The sequence below is a fragment of the Apis cerana genome, linkage group LG11 (assembly GCF_029169275.1).
Source record: "Apis cerana isolate GH-2021 linkage group LG11, AcerK_1.0, whole genome shotgun sequence".
NCBI classification, from domain to species: Eukaryota; Metazoa; Arthropoda; class Insecta; order Hymenoptera; family Apidae; genus Apis; species Apis cerana.
This window is the reverse complement of record NC_083862.1, coordinates 13,839,494-13,857,389: the sequence shown is the minus strand read 5'-3', so window position 1 is coordinate 13,857,389 and position 17,896 is coordinate 13,839,494. Positions and strand designations below refer to the sequence as shown.

The 17,896-nt window shown below is 23.8% G+C and overlaps 3 protein-coding genes across 7 annotated transcripts; 1 reads left to right on the top strand and 2 right to left on the bottom strand.

Annotated features, from left to right (window-relative positions):
• Nucleotides 1–429: 429 nt before the first annotated feature.
• Nucleotides 430–3,124, bottom strand: LOC107995910 (peroxisomal N(1)-acetyl-spermine/spermidine oxidase). The gene is made up of 3 exons (XM_017053656.3): nucleotides 2,733–3,124; nucleotides 1,749–2,289; nucleotides 430–1,670 (listed from the first exon to the last, which is right to left on the bottom strand). The coding sequence occupies exons 1-3, from the start codon at nucleotides 2,914–2,916 to the stop codon at nucleotides 842–844; spliced, it is 1,554 nt and encodes a 517-aa protein (XP_016909145.2). The 5' UTR covers nucleotides 2,917–3,124; the 3' UTR covers nucleotides 430–841.
• A 130-nt stretch (nucleotides 3,125–3,254) lies between these two features.
• LOC107995964 (zinc finger FYVE domain-containing protein 9) lies at nucleotides 3,255–13,015 on the bottom strand. 5 transcript variants are annotated; one of them, XM_017053767.3, is made up of 13 exons: nucleotides 12,335–13,015; nucleotides 9,810–12,026; nucleotides 9,641–9,720; nucleotides 7,821–7,998; nucleotides 7,146–7,364; nucleotides 6,941–7,063; nucleotides 6,701–6,865; nucleotides 6,483–6,642; nucleotides 5,976–6,391; nucleotides 5,660–5,903; nucleotides 5,479–5,599; nucleotides 5,235–5,396; nucleotides 3,255–5,099 (listed from the first exon to the last, which is right to left on the bottom strand). In XM_017053767.3, the coding sequence occupies exons 1-13, from the start codon at nucleotides 12,390–12,392 to the stop codon at nucleotides 4,944–4,946; spliced, it is 4,299 nt and encodes a 1,432-aa protein (XP_016909256.2). In that variant the 5' UTR covers nucleotides 12,393–13,015; the 3' UTR covers nucleotides 3,255–4,943. The 5 variants fall into 5 exon arrangements, with proteins under 5 accessions (XP_016909256.2, XP_016909257.2, XP_016909258.2 ...); XM_017053768.3 differs by having other exon boundaries at nucleotides 5,660–5,897; XM_017053769.3 differs by having other exon boundaries at nucleotides 7,146–7,337.
• A 338-nt stretch (nucleotides 13,016–13,353) lies between these two features.
• Nucleotides 13,354–17,745, top strand: LOC107996011 (exosome complex exonuclease RRP44). The gene is made up of 14 exons (XM_017053861.3): nucleotides 13,354–13,575; nucleotides 13,699–13,866; nucleotides 13,964–14,121; nucleotides 14,270–14,457; nucleotides 14,535–14,761; nucleotides 14,830–15,105; nucleotides 15,209–15,493; nucleotides 15,559–15,796; nucleotides 15,879–16,137; nucleotides 16,210–16,453; nucleotides 16,513–16,733; nucleotides 16,808–16,976; nucleotides 17,067–17,345; nucleotides 17,423–17,745. The coding sequence occupies exons 1-14, from the start codon at nucleotides 13,522–13,524 to the stop codon at nucleotides 17,585–17,587; spliced, it is 2,931 nt and encodes a 976-aa protein (XP_016909350.2). The 5' UTR covers nucleotides 13,354–13,521; the 3' UTR covers nucleotides 17,588–17,745.
• The last annotated feature ends 151 nt before the right edge of the window (nucleotides 17,746–17,896 follow it).

Below are 17,896 nucleotides of genomic sequence, written 5' to 3'. Positions count from 1 at the left end.
AAATTGTCAATTTTATTACAAGATGAAATATTATTTGCATTAAAAAAAGGAAATACATAAAAAAACAAAGGATATTTTTGTTGCATATTTAAAACTATGATGCTTAATAGCACAATATGACTAGATAAAATGCACTTTGTTATATTATTTTAAAGTAATAACATATAAAAATACAAAAAAAATAAAAATTTAATCTGTAACAATTCAATAATTTTGCTATCTTTTTCTTGTAAATAATTATATATATTAATAATTATCATTGTTAAATTCTCTATATAAACATAAATATTTTTTCGTCAAATTAAAGTCATCTTGTACTACGTTTATTTTATCCATTGTTTTAAAAATAAAAATGAATCATTATTCAATGCAATGATTAATGATTATGGACGTTTGAATCAATTTCTATTAAAAGTAAAAAGCACATTCGATGGCATTAAATATATAAAATTTTTATAATTCACATTGTAGGTGATTCCATAAAATGAAGCATCATTTTGTGATACGATTTTAAAACTGTCATCTCTTCTCAGTTACTTAAGAAGAAAAGTATGATAGTAGATAAAATCGTAAGTACATATTTATAAAGTCTTAAAATCTTAAACAGGCATTGTTATGTACATAATATAAATAATTCGCTATAGTATTTACAAAATTAAAATAGTTCACAAGATTTTGCATTAATACTAAACATCTATAAATCACAATTGTCATCAAATCGACAGTGTGTAAAATATTCTTCGTACCACGATAATAAATTGTGCTCAATTGTGTGAAAATTTCGATATAGAGGACAACTTCCGATTCATCTTCTTTTATTTTCTTTTTTTTAAATAACTATTTAATTTAAGGAAATTCCTTGTATCCATGAACTAAGATCACTTGTATCTTCGCAACTAAGACTTAATGAATTCTTTTCATTTTTTCTTGATTCCAAAAGTGCTTGAGCAGCTGTTCGACCAGTTAGATATGCTCCATGTACTGTACTGTAAAAGGAAGAGTGCGTATGTTCACCAGCAAATGATATTATAATTTTTGAAGGATCATCTTCTTGCACTATAGGCTCAGATAAACATTTAATGTCTAATTGACTTGCACCAACAGCCATAGCAGTGTAGGAGCCACGTGTATATGGTTGTGAATGCCATGAAGTGCGTAAACAATTTTTTGGTGCTGGTACAAATGGATCATTAAGAAATTTCCTCAATATTGATGTGCATATCTCTGCCACTTCTGCTCCACTTAATTTTTCCATATATTCAGCAGCTTTTCCTGATATCCAACCCAGCAAAAGAGTTTCTGAAATTTTTGTAAATGAATAGATTTTTCTGAACCATGTTTTACTGATATCTTGCTTTTCTTCTTCTGATAATCCTCGATCATCCCATAAAAGCATTACTTCTGATACACCAGGATTTAAAAATGGTCTTTCATATTCTAAAAATATTTTATCTACAGTACCAAATAAAAGTCTATTTATAGCTTCAAATTTATAATTTGGTAAGGGTGGTTCAAATATATCATTAGCTTTTTCCTTAAGTACTCCTAATGGCAATGTACAAATCACATGTTCAGCTAATATTGTTTTCCCATTTTCACACTGTATTTCAATAGATGGGTTTGTATTAGAGCAGTTATTAAAATTTTCCATACATTTCTTTTTTTGCCACCTATAATTAATATATTTGTGTGAGAATGCACAACACAAATTTAATATTGATAAGAAACCAATTTCAAGCTCTGTTTACCTAATTTTAGTGACAACATGTTTAGTCAAAATGCTGCTTTTTGGTATGTGCTTTGAAACTGGTTCTAATATAGCACTATATCCATCTGGAAGACTAATATTTCCACCTTGAAGTTCTGCATACGAACCCATTTCCAACAAATCAACATTTTCCATGTTATCACAGCCAGTAATACAGGTTTCTCTTTTAAGTAAGCAATCAAACAATAATTGCCTAATTTTTCTTTCTTCAGGTAATAAAGTGGATAAATATATCTCAGCTTCTAATGCCACGTGTGCTCCAACACTATTTATTCCATCTGGGGGACTATAAGTACTTAAAAAATATTCCTCACATCTTCTTAAAAAACACACATAAGCTTCATAAATTTCTTGCAAAATTGGAAAAGGTAATTGTTTTCCATCTTCCATAGCAGCTACAACTTTATGAGGCCTTGGTACGCGTATAATATCTATTAATCCATTTGCCATAGCTAATTCAAACATTGGGTTCCCTAGGACTCCATGGATCCAATTTGCTCCTAATTCTACCTTTTCATTGCCTGTATTAAAGTGGATGTGAATTTAAAATTCAAAATTGTTTAAATATAATTATTCCCATAATTAAAACTCAAGAAATTATATTTATTATTCAATATAATTTTATATTTGATTTTCCATAATAAAATTAAAATTTTAACTAAAAAATAAACAATTAATTCAAAGATATTTTATTATATTTTATATCTTTTTAAGCATTTATTAAAAATTAATTTAAATAAAATAAAAGTGAAATAGTAAAATCTTTAATTAAATCTATACTTTTATATTCTGTCATTATAATAATGATTGAATATTACATAATAGAAATAAAAAGTCAACACTTCTATTATATGTTATAATAAATTTAAAAAAATAAATAGATTCGTTAAAATTAAAAATTAAAATGAAGAATCGAACTTTTATTGATTAATAAAATTCTGAAATAGGTTAAGTAGAAACTCACCGATTTTGGTAGCAACTATACGACCACCTATTCGACCTCGTGCTTCAACAATCAAGAAATCGGTTTCGTGATTTTTTAATAAATGATTTGCAGCTGATAGTCCAGCCATTCCAGCCCCAACAATTAAAATTTTACACTTAACTTTATCATCCTCCGTCTTCTTCGTAGATTCCGCCATGATCATATCATATTAATTGTCAATAGCAAAACTGGCATAGTTTATTAATTTTTATATAGAAAAAAACGATTAAAATCGTTTTTCTCATTCAATTATCGTATTTATTAATATTATCATTCGAAACATTCTATAAAGTTGTTTGACGTTTTCATTTTTAACACACATTAGAGAATATGATAACAAAATAGTATTATAGTTATTTTTGTTTTTTTACTATTTGATTCTTTACGTGCTACAATTTAAGAAATATACATACAATTTATGAAACATATATATACAATATATATTATATATACTTTAAATATATTTCTTTCGAACATGATCAAAAATAAAAACAAAAATAATTATCCACATAATTTTTTTATTTATTTACACATTTTTCTATCGAATTACAAATTTTTTACTAATTTGTATTAAGGAATTAAATGTTTTAAATATAATGTATACAATTTCTTACAGTCAAGTAAATTTTAATTTATTTTAATTGCCTTGATTCTATGGCTTATTATATTAAACATTTTTTTAGAAAAATCTTGCAATGCAAGCAATAAAAAATAAAATTCTATAATTATATATATTAATAAAATATGTGGATTTTTTCTTTTCAATTTTTTAATAACAAATATAAACATTTATTATATTCATTATCATATATTGATTACAACAATAGAGAAAGTATTTTTTACTGTCTTGCTAATTGAAATTGAACATTCTTATCATAAATTTTTGGTATTTCAATAAAATTTAGATATATAAGTACCTACCACTCATCTGGCAAAGCATCAAATATTAAAATGCTATCTAATTTATTAAAATGTTATAAAATAGAGCAAAAAATTAAACTATTAAAATGTTGTATTTTAAAGCAAGAAAAATTTTTTATCCATAAATTAATAATTATTTCGAAAAAGAAAATTTATATAATTATAATAAAATAGTACTTGACTTTTATACATATTTACAAATCATTATCAGCAAACTATTATAAATATTCATGATAAATATTTTTATATTTAAATTTTTCTTATTCAAATATTATAGATTTTATTTTTTTGTTAAAATCAAATTTAAAATAGAAAAATTTCAATTAACAAAAAAATTTGACAAGATACATATAAAATCAAATTTATAAAGTAAAATTCTATAAATAATTTTAGAAAATTTATCAATTTTATGTAATTTTAAATAAATAATATTGAATTAAATTATAAATTTCCTTGTGTTATGATCATAGTACTTACTTATATAATAGTTATTTTAAATTAGCTTTAAACCTTAAGTCCTTAATTAACTATTTAAAGTACAATAACTCATATCTCACTATTAATATTAAAAATATTTAACATACATGATACAAAAAACGAATTAATTTGAAATATTTAAAAATATTTTATCAAAGAATTTTTATATAAAATTTTGTTTTTTATTATAATGCAAGAAGATAAGTAAATAAAAATATTTCAGTTTATTACATTAATATTTTTAATATTTTTTTGACAAAAAAAGTATTATTAACTATCATTATACACATATTACATGAATAACAACAAAAACAAATATATTTACACAATAACAAATAATAGTATTTCATTTTGATTTTAGTTGCAAAGGATTTTCCGTTATCATTTTTTTTTATAAAATTTATATGTATATATGATATACAAAAAATGTAATAATATTAATTTTTTTTAAAACACATTCAAATTCCAGAACCCTAAGGAGTAAAGCTAATGTAATTTAAAACAAATTTCATTTCTAGCTTTAAATTTTACAATTTTTGTTTTTTATCGTTCGTTATAATTATGTTCGAACATAATGCAATATATTTTCACATAAGCGCTGTTCTTGTATTTCATTATTTATATAGATGATTAGTACTCAGATAAAAAATATTTTTTCTTTAAAAGTTCTATTTATCAGTGATTCCACGAGTCTTTAATTGTACATTTCGGGTGTGTACAAACATCGCGACCTTTATATTTCTATAATGTTATTTTAATAAAATCGTTAACAAGAATGAACAGAACAAGATTTCAATCGTCGAGAATGTAAAAAATTAATTCAAGCACAGTATGTGTGTCTTGACTGCTTTGTGCTGCTTTATGCAGGACTTGAATTAATTCGTTGTCCAAACTGTTCATGTAGATTGGAGGCAATTTCATACCTTCACTACCAGCTTCATAACCCACCTAGTATTATTATAATTTAATTATATTTATTTTGTTACATTTAAAATTATTTTAAATTCTTATGTAAGTGATTAAATTATATATTATATATAAATTATTTTTTTTACAACTATTAAATTATTATAATATACTTACGTTATCGGGATGAATAGTTGTTCTTACACCAAGTTTTGTTAAACCAGCATTGGCTAATAAATCCAATAGTTTCACTAAAGCTGTACACGTTGCTTTCGCTATGTTTCCTGATAATTTATTTATATCCACTGGATCATAAACACCATTCGGATGATCATCGGACTTAAAAAAAAATGTTTAATATTATATATTATAAATAATATAAGCAATTCACAATTCAAAATATATTCTATTTTAAACATACATTAATAATAAATACTTCTGTCCACCGAATGAATCTACTTGTTCCCTTATAATCAATACCATTATGTACTCTAATTGAAGGAATACCATCCATCGGTTGTCCGTCTATAGGACTTTTAACTCTAAAAAACAGATAATCAACTTAAATAAATAGCTATAAATATTAATTATAAAATGCTTACCCTAAGTTAAATTGCACGTCATTATCGACCCATTTTATATTCACTGTTTCATCAGGTTCAGGTGCTCCTTGTCGACCACATCCAATAGAAAAATCTTGCATATTTTTTAAAGCTGCCTTTAAAGCTTCCATTTTTTCTGGCATTATTTCTACCATCAATCCATCTTCAACTATACTAGATTTTGCAGAGAGACCCATTGATGATTTCAATGCTCCATTAATAACAATAAAGCTGGTGCCTGTTACTATATTGATTAAAAGAATTTTTTTCAAACATTCAAAAAAGTGATATGTAAATTTTTGAATTAAATACGTACTTGTCCTTGGATTATTGTTGATACTTATTGCTTGTGTTTGATAACTACTTTCATCACCAGTATTAGTTTGTATACAGACTAAATGTGAATCGGCATCAATGCTAAAATTTGAAGCATATGCTAATACATGATCATTTGAATTATTTAAACCTTTAATCACTTGATCATATCGATTTCTTGGAAACATTACATCCGTCATTCTATTTTTTAAGTGAATTATTAATCCTCTTACACCTGGTAACGTGTATGCAAAATTTCTAAAATCTGCTAAAACTTTCATAACAGTATGTCCTATCTCGAAATATAATGCGTCTCGAAACCGAACTGAGAATAATGGACAAGGATAATAACGATATTCTGCTCCAAGTCGTAAAATAAGACGTAATGGAAATACTTTTGCCCATGGTGTTTCCCATCTATAGAAGTTGAATAAATTGAAATTAGTGAATTAATAAATATTTAATGGTTATTTTATTAATAAAAAAATTCTTAAAAAAAAAAACAAACCTGTGAACTAAAAGACCAATTAGAAATGGAGCAGGAGGTAATATGATTTTTTGTAAGCATTGCAATGTTTGTCGAATAAATAGAAATCCTGCATGTTCTCGAGAATCCAAAAAATTTCCTCCTTGATATATTGAAAATCCCAATTCGGATACAGTATTTCCTGTATAAAAAAACAACGGTAAAACAATATAAATTAATTACAACAAAATAAATAATACCTTTCATAGCTTCAAGATGTAATTGATTAATGAAAAGAAGTAGATCTTTAGGAACTCGGGTTTCATCAGGCAATACTTCAATCAATAATATAACTTCGTCTTGTCCGACACAATCCAATCCTTTTGATGTTACATTCCAACATGTTTTATTAACGCAACAATTTACTAAAATAAAATAATTTTCTTAAATTAGAAAAAAAGAGAGGAACAAATAGACAGAAAATTAGAAAGGATACTTACAAGTCAATATTTTGACATAAGCATAGAGATTCCTATTAATAGCAAACATAACAGGTGGTTCACATTCATTTTTCAATGTTTTGTAAAGAAGATTCTCGTTCGTTACAGCATGGTATGACACCTCTGTTTTATATAAGTTGAATATCTATATTATATAATAAAAAGCTAACAAAAAGCTTTATTTTGTAAATTAAAAAATACATACGTCCTTTATGTATTGTTACAGTTGGTGGAAAGGCATTAGGATCTTGTGGCACATAGCTTTCAGTATTTGGATCCAAACGTGGTAGATTTTGTTTTTTGACAGAAGTACTTGGCATAGATGAACCAGGTGTAGGTATCCTTTTGCTTCCAGATTTCCGGTATGGTGGTTTCATATCCCACGACATGTCTAGTTCTGTCAGGTCACAGCCAGGCCTTATTCCTGTGTTTTAGTTAGAGGTGCATAAAACCAAAACAAATAGGAAGGAAAAGGTTCAGTGAAAAGGTGAAATATTTGAAGGAGATAAAAGATAAAAAATAATAATAACTTGGACAGAGGAGGAAATATAACTTTAACTCAAAGAACTAAAAATACTATAACAAGGTGTGTTAAGAGTAAAGTGTGTAGAGTTATTGTATAAAGTTATTAATATTACAATACATTAATCACTAAATATTAAATTATTTATAAGTTATGAAAGTATTTATAACATGAAATACAGTTTTGATGCTATTTATACATAAATAGTTTTTATAATAAATCAAATATTTATTATATTTTAAAATATTTAAAAACTGAAATATTTAATTTTACAATAAAAATAAACTCTTTAATCAAGTAATTTTCTTAATTTGAACAAATATGAATAATATATATATATATAGAGTTTTTACTTACCATCACTGAACATAACAGATTTTGAAATTTCAGGCCGATTTTTTGTACCATCTTCCCTTTTAAGGACTCCAACTGGTACCATAACTGTAGGAGGTGGAGGCAATCCGCCAGCTAACTGTTGCAAGGGTGGTATAGTTGAACAGTACTCCATGGGATTATTTGGATTAGGCTGTCTCCCCTATAACCATTTGTCGAATACTCCTAACATTCACATTTATTTCTTTATCCAATAAACACAGATCATGCACAGATCATAAAATAGCATATTACTTTTTTGTTAATTATATTTTAATTACAATGCAATTATGCATTATTAAATTATTAAATAACTTAAAATTATATTGAATAATTCAATAATTTTTAATTTATTAATTTCATAAACATAATTTTATTTTTATTTTGAAAAAAAATAGTTTTGAAAAAAAAGTTTAAAGATAAACAAGAAATATTAATGATAAAATCAATAATAAAAAATAATAAAGAATATATATCCAACAAAATATAGAATTTCAAACAATAATTGTTAATTAATTTATATAATTGTATTAATAAAATGATCATAAGAAATTTTCTATGTTTATTGGATATTAATTACTATTAAGATATAAAACAAACTTTTCACAAAAGTTCAAACACTACAATTCAAATACATGCCTTATGTTTGCAATCATATAAAAAAAAATTGATATGTAAGAAACATAATGCAAATAGGTAAAATGCATTACTGTAAATTTATTTCTTTAATGATTTAAAAACAAATTTTAATAAAAAAACATTTATTTTTATTTAATAATTAAAAAACGCATTATGAAATTATATAATTAATAAATTTATAGCTATAAATTTATATGTTAAATTATTTCTCTCATGCAGATAAATTTATTTTTAAATAACAAAAAAGAAGTATTCAACAAGTTGTTATAGGTGATTATAAAACTTATACTAATATTTAAGTTAATTCATACAAAGTTACGAAGATTTCTTTTAATTTAATTTGTTTTACATTTAATCAGAATTAATAAATTCAACAGAATTTAATATTTATAAATTAAAAGGAAAATAATGTTTAAAATATAACAATAAGAATTGATCAAATATAAGAGATTAATAAGTCTTACAAATATCCATTGCAAATGTGTTGTTTTCGATAAAAATTAAGAAATTAATAAACAAAAATTTATTGAGTATTTGCATTCATAAAAATGTAGTAAAATTCACAATCAAAGATTTAGCAGTATAATATCTCATATTGCTAGTTTTATAAACAACTGAATCAAGTTAATAAAACAAAAAATTATAAACAATTGAAAGTAATTATTCAATGCTACATTAGAATGAAACAAATATAACAAGCTACTATTAATAATATACTTCATGTTGACAAAGAGAGCTTCAAAAGTGTTACTCTCAATTAATAATATACAAATAATATGAAAATTTAAATAAAAAAAAATTATTAAAAAGAAAATAAAAAATCAAATAGATCAAATAAATGAAATATATCTAACATAAAATACAAGTATAGTATTTATATATTAATAATTAAATCAAAAATATAAACAAATAAAACAAAAATATAAAGAAGTAAATTAGAAATAAATAAATAAATACGTATATAAATTAATTATAAATATAAAAAAATAAATTAAAAATATAAATAAATAAATTAAAAATCTAAACTATAGAAATCTTGATAAATTATTAATATATTACGCAACAAGAGTAATACTTTAAGCACTCTCTTTAATAGATTTACATTTTTTTATATAAAAAAAATACATAACATTTTATAAAATTATTTTAATTTATATCCAGCATACCTGGGGTGAATTGATATCATTATTATTTACACATGTAGAATAACCAGAAGACCATTCTCCCATACCTCGTTCTGTTTCAGCTAAATAAAAAATTAATTTCTTAATATTTCAAAATAATGTATGAAATTTTTTAATACTTCAAAATAATATTATGTTATAGAGAAATTACCTTTAGTAAGAAGTTGATAACATGAAACGCAAACACGCGAATCAATATTTCCTTGATATTCTAATTTATATTTCATATTACAACATTTATTACACAACACTTTTCCACATGCACGACAGTGATGTCGCCTTTTGAGTACAGTAAACTTAACATCACATAGCATACAACTAGGTGCATCACTATCAGGAACCCAAAATGGTGGTTGTTTTCCCAAAACAGGACCAGATTCTGGTACAAAATTTTCTACAATATCTGGTGAAGATCCTTGATCTTCCTTTGTACCATCAATATCTGATTGTACTTGATAGGATGGAGTATCACTTGTAGAATCAAGTGCTTGGTGTTCATTACTATTATTTGTTAAAACAATATCCAATGTTTGTGGACGTATTGGTTTTTCTGATTCATTATTAATATCACTTATATTTGGTTTTGTATAAACTTCCAAAGATGTAGATGTCTTATCAATTAATACATTTACCTCAGATGTCACTTTTTGTTCAGAAATATTATCAAAATCATTTGATATCTTTAATTCACCTGCTTGGCTATATTGTGCAGAATTTCCTTTCTGCTCTTTTAATTGTATTTCGGTTTTATCATTACTTAATGATCCCTGATTAATATTTAAACTGTATATAGAATGTTCTTGACTATCTTTAATATTTTTTGCATGAGGCACACATTCATTTTCTAATTTTACCTTGTCATCCTTAATTACATTAGTTGTATGTAACAATTTTATTTCTTTATTATTTGGATTATTTAAAATATCTTTGTGTATATCTTCATTTAATTGATCATTATGTTGTACATTTTGTTTTTCTAATATATTATTTAATAATTCTTTACTTGTTTCTTCTTTCTTACAATCAGTTATTGAAATATTTTCTAATTTTTCACTGGATTCTGATTCTATCATTTTAAAAGATTTTATAGAAATATCTGTAGAAATTTCAACCTTTTGCTTATTCTCATCTTGTTGATGTTGAGAATCATTCTGAGTTCTAGTAATAGTATTTTCATGTTTATTATAGCTTTCTCTTAGTTTCTCCTCTTCTTCTAATTCAGCTAAATATTTGGTTAGTTCTTCTTCTGATAAATCATCAATGTTACTAAATCCAATTGATTTATGTGCTAGATTTAAACTGTTCCCATGTTCATCAATATTTTCCATGCTTAATTTTTTTTCACTATCTTGATTAGTCACTAATTTGGTTGTAGATTCATTTTCATAATAGTCATTTTGGATGTAGGTACACTCAAGCATAGAATTATTTTCTTGATTCATCCTATCAGATTCCTCATTTTCAATTTCTATATTTTTACTTAATTCGGTGCAAGCTTTATTTATTATATCTTTAGAAAGTTCTATTTCATTTTCTAATGATTCTGAATTTGTTACATGGACATTTTTTACATCTTCTTTAATACTAGATTCATATGTAATAGGTAACTCTAAAGTTATAGGTATCATAACATCTTGATTTGAAATAGATTCTTCTGTAATTGAATTAGTTGTGTCAACTGTTTCTTTAAGTGCTATGCTTTTATCATTATCTTTAGTACTAATCTGAATTAAATGAGGTATCTCATTGATGTGATAAATAGTTTTAGATTCCGAATCAGATTGTGTATCTGAATTATCTAATACAGAATTAATACAATCTGAACTTCCAGGAGGAGCATTAATATATTCATTTAAGCTACTGAAAACATTACTAACACTAGGTTTCAAATTAAATTGGTTCAATTTCTTATCATATCCATTGTCAATCTTTGGACTGCTACTGCTATTTTGTTGCTTCTGTATTATGCTTGTTTTTTGCGATATATCATTGTATATTGCCAAAGAAACCTGTTCAGAATCATAAGATGGAACAGATTGTTTTTGTATCACATTATTATCATTTGTGCATTCTTGTGTATAAAACTGATTTACATCTGTATTTTTTATTGTTGATTCTTCTGTATTATAAGTGAGATTTTCAGAAATTGAATCTTTTTCACTAATACATTTACTTTTTGTATTAATTTGTTGTAAATCTTTATGTCTTTCTAAAGGTAATATAATATCAAATTCTTTATTGGTTTTTTTAGGTTCTATAAGAAGATAATTATAAGTTTTTAAATTTGAAGGTTCTAGATTACATTTAACTGAAGAAGATGATGCATTATTTGTTGCAGGACTAACAGATGCAATTTGTTCTGCACAATCTGCAAGATATATTCAATTAATATTACATATGTATTAACAATTTAAAGAAAAAAAAAGAAACAAATAATTATATTTCAAATAAAATTATTTTAAAAAAAATATAATTTAATTTAAATTAAATAATAATTTTTCATTTAAAATTTCAAAATTTTATTATATTTTTTAATAAATAATATAATTTTTATAAAAAGAATGTTACAAAAAGAACTAAAAAATGACAAAAAAACAAAATCACTAACTTTTTATAATTTTAGCGTGGAAATATTTCTGTTTATTGTATGAAATAAAATTAAATAATAGTTTTTACCTTCGTTAAATTCGAAATCGTCCAAAACTTTATCCAAATCAATAGCAAATTTTTCCATTGCGTCGTTAATGTTAGTTGCACTAATTATGAGATCATTTAATAAACATTCCTATCCAATTTCTGATAATGGTAAATACGATTCCATTAATGGTATTCTTCCGAATGAAATATACGACGTAATTTTAGAATTTAATAATAATTAATCGTTGCAAAAAATATTTAGATGTAATATGTCAAATAATGATAGATTGACACGTTACTTATATGGCATTCTTAATCATTCAAAAAAATTCTTACAGTGAATAAGTCATTTCACGTAATAGGAAAATCACTTTGCATTAGATGTCTTCAATTAGTACATATATCTTTACCAATCGGTTTTCCTTTATTATCCATGATATGTAGTCATGACATTAATGAAAAAGAAAATAATCAGAATACTTTAAATTACACTCGATAGAATGAAACAGAAAAATCAAAAAAATAACCATAAATTTTTGATCATCACGTGGATTATCTGACAGTGGAATAAGTATTCGTACATACTTGCATACTACTTGCTTATAGAACTGTCATTCTCTGTAAGCACAAAGACAAATGTTTTCCTATCGATAAATCGAAATTTATTCTTCTATCTTCGATAATCGATTGTTTGAAAATTTATAGATAAAATTTTTATATATTATTAAGAAAAAATTTCATAAAAAATTTTATATATTAAATATTTTTTTAGTAATTTTTATTTTATTTAAAAGAAGAATATATTTACATAATTTATATTTTTAAATTATTGTAATTTTATTATATTTCAAATTAAAAAGTATAATAAAATATCTATTTCACAGATTTTTTTTTATAATTTAATGAAATTGAAAAATAATATATTTAATAATATAGATTCATATGATTTTTTTTTTTATATTAAATGATTTTAATTATGATTGGTTAATTATTTTACTAGATAAATCTGTGAAATTAAAAGATTATCATGAAATTATAATTTATACTATTCACAGTTGCCTGCCTTGTTTTATCATATGGAGGTATTTTCTTCCATATATGTTGACTTATAATCAATTGACGATATACATACGTTTAAATTTAAGAAATATTCTCTATTTTTTTTATATTAAAAAAATATATAAATGATCAATTAAATATTTTTCTATATAACAAAAACAAGCAATATGTTAACAACAAAAGTATTTTTTAGAAAAACTAAAGGAGGAAATGTATTTAAGGTACAAGAATAAAATTTTGATTTATATTAAATATGATTGAATTTATTTTTAATATTATTATAATGAGTTAAATATAATAAAATAATACTAATATATTTATATAATATTTATTTTACATATTAGACAGTTAGAGAACATTATCTCAGAAATGATATTCATTGTGGTTCTAAAGTTTGTGAGAAATGTGTGTATAGAATTCAAAATGTAATTTTAGATGATGAAGATTCGAAAAATTGTAAAATAATGCAGTCTCATTATCTATTAATTGATACTAATATTATTTTAGATCAGGTAATATATTTTTAAATCAAATATAATATTTTTTATATAATGTATTGTTATAAAATTTGTGTCATTTTTAATATAATATACATAAATATAATTTTAGATTGATATTTTAGAAGAGGATGTTCTTTATAATGTCATAATTGTACAAACAGTATTAGAAGAAGTGAAACATAAAAGTACTATTGTTTATAAAAGATTGAAAAATCTTATTAATAATGTACAAAGGAAATTTTATGTATTTGTTAATGAACATCATAAGTATGTTATTAATATATATTTATATTATATTATTATTATTAATATATTATTTATATTAATTATATTAATATTGATAATATATATTTATAGATAAAATTTATATATATATTTTATTATTATTATTTTTTTTTTTACTAATTTTATATAGAGAAACTTATGTTGAACGTAATCCAGGTGAAAGCATAAATGATAGAAATGATAGAGCTATTAGAGTAGCAGCAAAATGGTATAATACACATTTAAATTTAGATCATATTAAAATTAAAACTATATTATTAACAGATGATGCACAAAATAGACAATTAGCAGAAAATGAAGGAATCCCGACTATTTCAAGTAAAATTCTTTTTTGGAAAGAATTTAAATAAACTAAAATCACAATTTATTTTAATTTAAATTACTATTATTTTTAGTGGAAGATTATATTTTATCATTAGAAAATTCAGGTTTTTTAAGTGATAAATTATGTAAAAAGAGTTATGGTATGGTATCCAAAGGTCGAGAATTTTTCCCATGTCATCTTACACCATCAGAAATACATGATGGCATAAAATATGGTAAACTTCTGCAGGGAACATTTACAGCTTCAAAAGAAAATTTTCTTGAAGGATTTGTGAATGTAGATGGATTTGAAAAGACTGTAAGTATTTGTTTTCTATATTTTTAATGCATATGTATTTATTAATACATATGTATATTTAATTGTAGATTTTTATCCAAGGTCGTAATAACCTTAATAGAGCTGTTGATGGTGACATAATTGCATTAGAAATTTTACCAGAAAATCAGTGGTCATCTCCTAGTGATATTGTTCTACAAGATGAAGAAGAAACAGATGATGATGCTTTAGAAACAAAGAAAGTATTAGATAAGTTTATATCATCAAACAAAATGGAAAAATCACCTACTGGCAAAATTGTTGGTATTATTAGAAGAAATTGGAGACAATATTGTGGAATATTACAATTTAATAATATAGAAGGAGTAAGAGATTACAAATTGCCATAATTAGATCATATATAGTATACATATATCTTATAAATATAATAGATATAATATAATATATATATATTTTCTGTTTTTTTAGAATGTACGACATTTATTTGTCCCAGCTGAACGAAAAATACCTAAAATAAGAATCGAAACTAGGCAATATGGAATATTAAGTAATCAGAGAATCATTGTAGCTATAGATTCGTGGCCACGTAATTCTCGATATCCTCTTGGTCATTTTGTACGTGCGTTAGGTGAAATAGGAGATAAAACTACTGAAAATGAAGTAATATTGTTAGAGCATGATATTCCTCATAGTCGATTTTCTGATGCTGTTCTTAGCTCATTGCCAAAAATGCCATGGTGTATTACAGATTCTGTATGTAATAATATATGAGAGAAAATTTTTTCAAAGATCATGCAAAATGAATATATTATTTTTAGGATTTAGCACAAAGAGAAGATTTTAGACATTTAGATGTATGTTCAGTTGATCCACCAGGATGTACAGATATTGATGATGCTCTTCATTGTAGATGTTTATCAAATGGTAATTTGGAAGTAGGTGTACATATTGCAGATGTAACACATTTTATGAGACCAGGAACACCTTTGGATAAAGAAGCAGCACTACGAAGTACGACTGTATATTTAGTTGATACAAGAATTCATATGCTCCCTGGTAAAATTTATTTAAATTTAATTTTTATTAAATAAAATTTTGAAAATTCTATCAATTCATCAAAACATATTATTAACTTCAGATTTACTTAGTTCAAATCTTTGTTCTTTACGTGAAAAAGAAGAAAGATTAACATTTTCTTGTATATGGGAAATGGATGAAGATGCGAATATAATTAATACTAGATATTGCAAATCCATAATTTATTCACGAGCAGCGATGACTTATGATGAAGCTCAATTAAAAATTGATGATGCTTTTCAGCAAGATTCACTTTCAAAATCACTAAGAAATCTTAATAGCTTAGCTAAAAAATTAAGAAAAAGACGTTTGGAGAATGGGTAAAATTTTAAAAAATTTTTTTACAAGAATATATTTAAAAATAAAAAATTTATATTTTTTTTTTATTTTAGGGCACTAGTGTTAGCATCTCCAGAAATTCGTTTTCAAGTAGATTGTGAAACCCATGATCCTATTGATATAGAAGCAAAAAAATTACGAGAAACTAACTCTATGGTAGAAGAATTTATGTTACTTGCAAATATTTCAGTTGCTAAAAAAATTTTAGAAGAATTTCCAGAATGTGCTATATTAAGAAGACATCCTGAACCTCCATCTTCTAATTTTGAACCTCTTATAAAAGCTGCAAAAAATCAGGTACAAAAAAATGAGTTCAAAAAAATAATTTAAAGATACTTAATCGTTTCTTTTAACAGGGCTTTATTATAAACGTTAATAGTGGTAAAAAATTAGCAGAATCATTAGATAACTGTCATAAGGAAAGCAATCCATATTTTAATACTATGTTAAGAATACTTGCTACACGTTGTATGATGCAAGCTATATATTTTATTAGTGGAATGCATCAACAAAGTGAATATTATCATTATGGTTTGGCGTCTCCTATTTATACTCATTTTACATCGCCTATTCGACGGTAAAAAATCTATATATATATATATATATATATATTTGCATTACATATACGTTTATATTTATTTAATTTCATAGATATGCAGATGTAATGGTTCATCGTTTATTAGCAGTTTGCATTGGGGCTGATGCAACATATCCTGATTTATTAGATAAAAAAAAAAATCAAACACTCTGTCATAATCTGAATTATCGTAATAGAATGGCTCAATATGCTAGTCGAGCATCTATAGCATTAAATACACATGTTTGTATTTAGTAATATATTAGATTTTATTATGTGAATTTATTTATATATATGTTTACTTTTTATTAAATTTTTCTTTTTATTTTTTAGTTATTCTTTAGAGAGAAAATTCAAGATGAAGAAGGATATATACTCTTTGTACGAAAAAATGCATTACAAATATTGATTCCAAAATTTGGTTTGGAAGGTACTTTATATTTAAATAAAAGCAAAGAATCTAATGTTGTATTTATATATAATGGTGAAGATCATTCACAAACTTGTGGAAATATTATATTTCACACTTTCGATCCAGTCATAGTACAAATAAGTTTAAATAGAGAGAATATACAACATGAAAAATTGATATTTAAACTGGTTAAACCATTTGTAAGTAAATTATAATAACTTAAGAAAAAAATATTAATTTTTAAAATATTTTGATATTTATAAAATTGTGAGAATAGATTTCAGGATTTAGTGTACCTGCAGCAACTTCAGAATGCAGCAATATCATATTAGAAGAAAGTACGACAGAAACGGTAAAACGAAAGATAGAAATAGAAAAAGGATCAGATATTAATGCTAAAACTAAAGTAAATAAAAAGAAATTGAAAAAGAGGAAACATTAGCACTATTGTGCATCAGGTTTTACAACATATAAAGATTAAATATATTTATAATTTTTTTTAATTATATATATATTTATTTTTTTATGACAAAAAATAGGAATAATAAAAAATATAATAAAATTTTTTGCTGGAAATAAAAAATTATTGAAAAACAAAAATTAATGTATATTACATTTTTAACGTTATGTACCCATATGTATCTATATACACCTATGTAAGTATAAAAGTAGTTTAATAACTTTCTCATTATGATGTTAAATTATATTATTTTCAAATTAAAATATATAAACAAGTTTTGTTCCTTTTTAT

Excerpts from the sequence above, each read along its gene's own strand:
- LOC107995964 (XM_017053767.3), bottom strand. The coding sequence starts at position 12,392 with ATGGAAAAATTTGCTATTGATTTGGATAAAGTTTTGGACGATTTCGAA. Across the intron at positions 6,392-6,482 it reads ATTGGTCTTTTAGTTCACAG|ATGGGAAACACCATGGGCAA; the intron begins GTTTGTTTTTTT and ends CAACTTCTATAG. Across the intron at positions 5,397-5,478 it reads CAGAAGTATTTATTATTAAT|TCCGATGATCATCCGAATGG; the intron begins GTATGTTTAAAA and ends TTTTTTTTTAAG.
- LOC107995910 (XM_017053656.3), bottom strand. The coding sequence starts at position 2,916 with ATGATCATGGCGGAATCTACGAAGAAGACGGAGGATGATAAAGTTAAG. Across the intron at positions 2,290-2,732 it reads TATAGTTGCTACCAAAATCG|GCAATGAAAAGGTAGAATTA; the intron begins GTGAGTTTCTAC and ends ACTTTAATACAG. Across the intron at positions 1,671-1,748 it reads CATGTTGTCACTAAAATTAG|GTGGCAAAAAAAGAAATGTA; the intron begins GTAAACAGAGCT and ends TATTAATTATAG.
- LOC107996011 (XM_017053861.3), top strand. The coding sequence starts at position 13,522 with ATGTTAACAACAAAAGTATTTTTTAGAAAAACTAAAGGAGGAAATGTA. Across the intron at positions 13,576-13,698 it reads AAGGAGGAAATGTATTTAAG|ACAGTTAGAGAACATTATCT; the intron begins GTACAAGAATAA and ends TTTACATATTAG. Across the intron at positions 17,346-17,422 it reads TTAAACTGGTTAAACCATTT|ATTTCAGGATTTAGTGTACC; the intron begins GTAAGTAAATTA and ends TTGTGAGAATAG.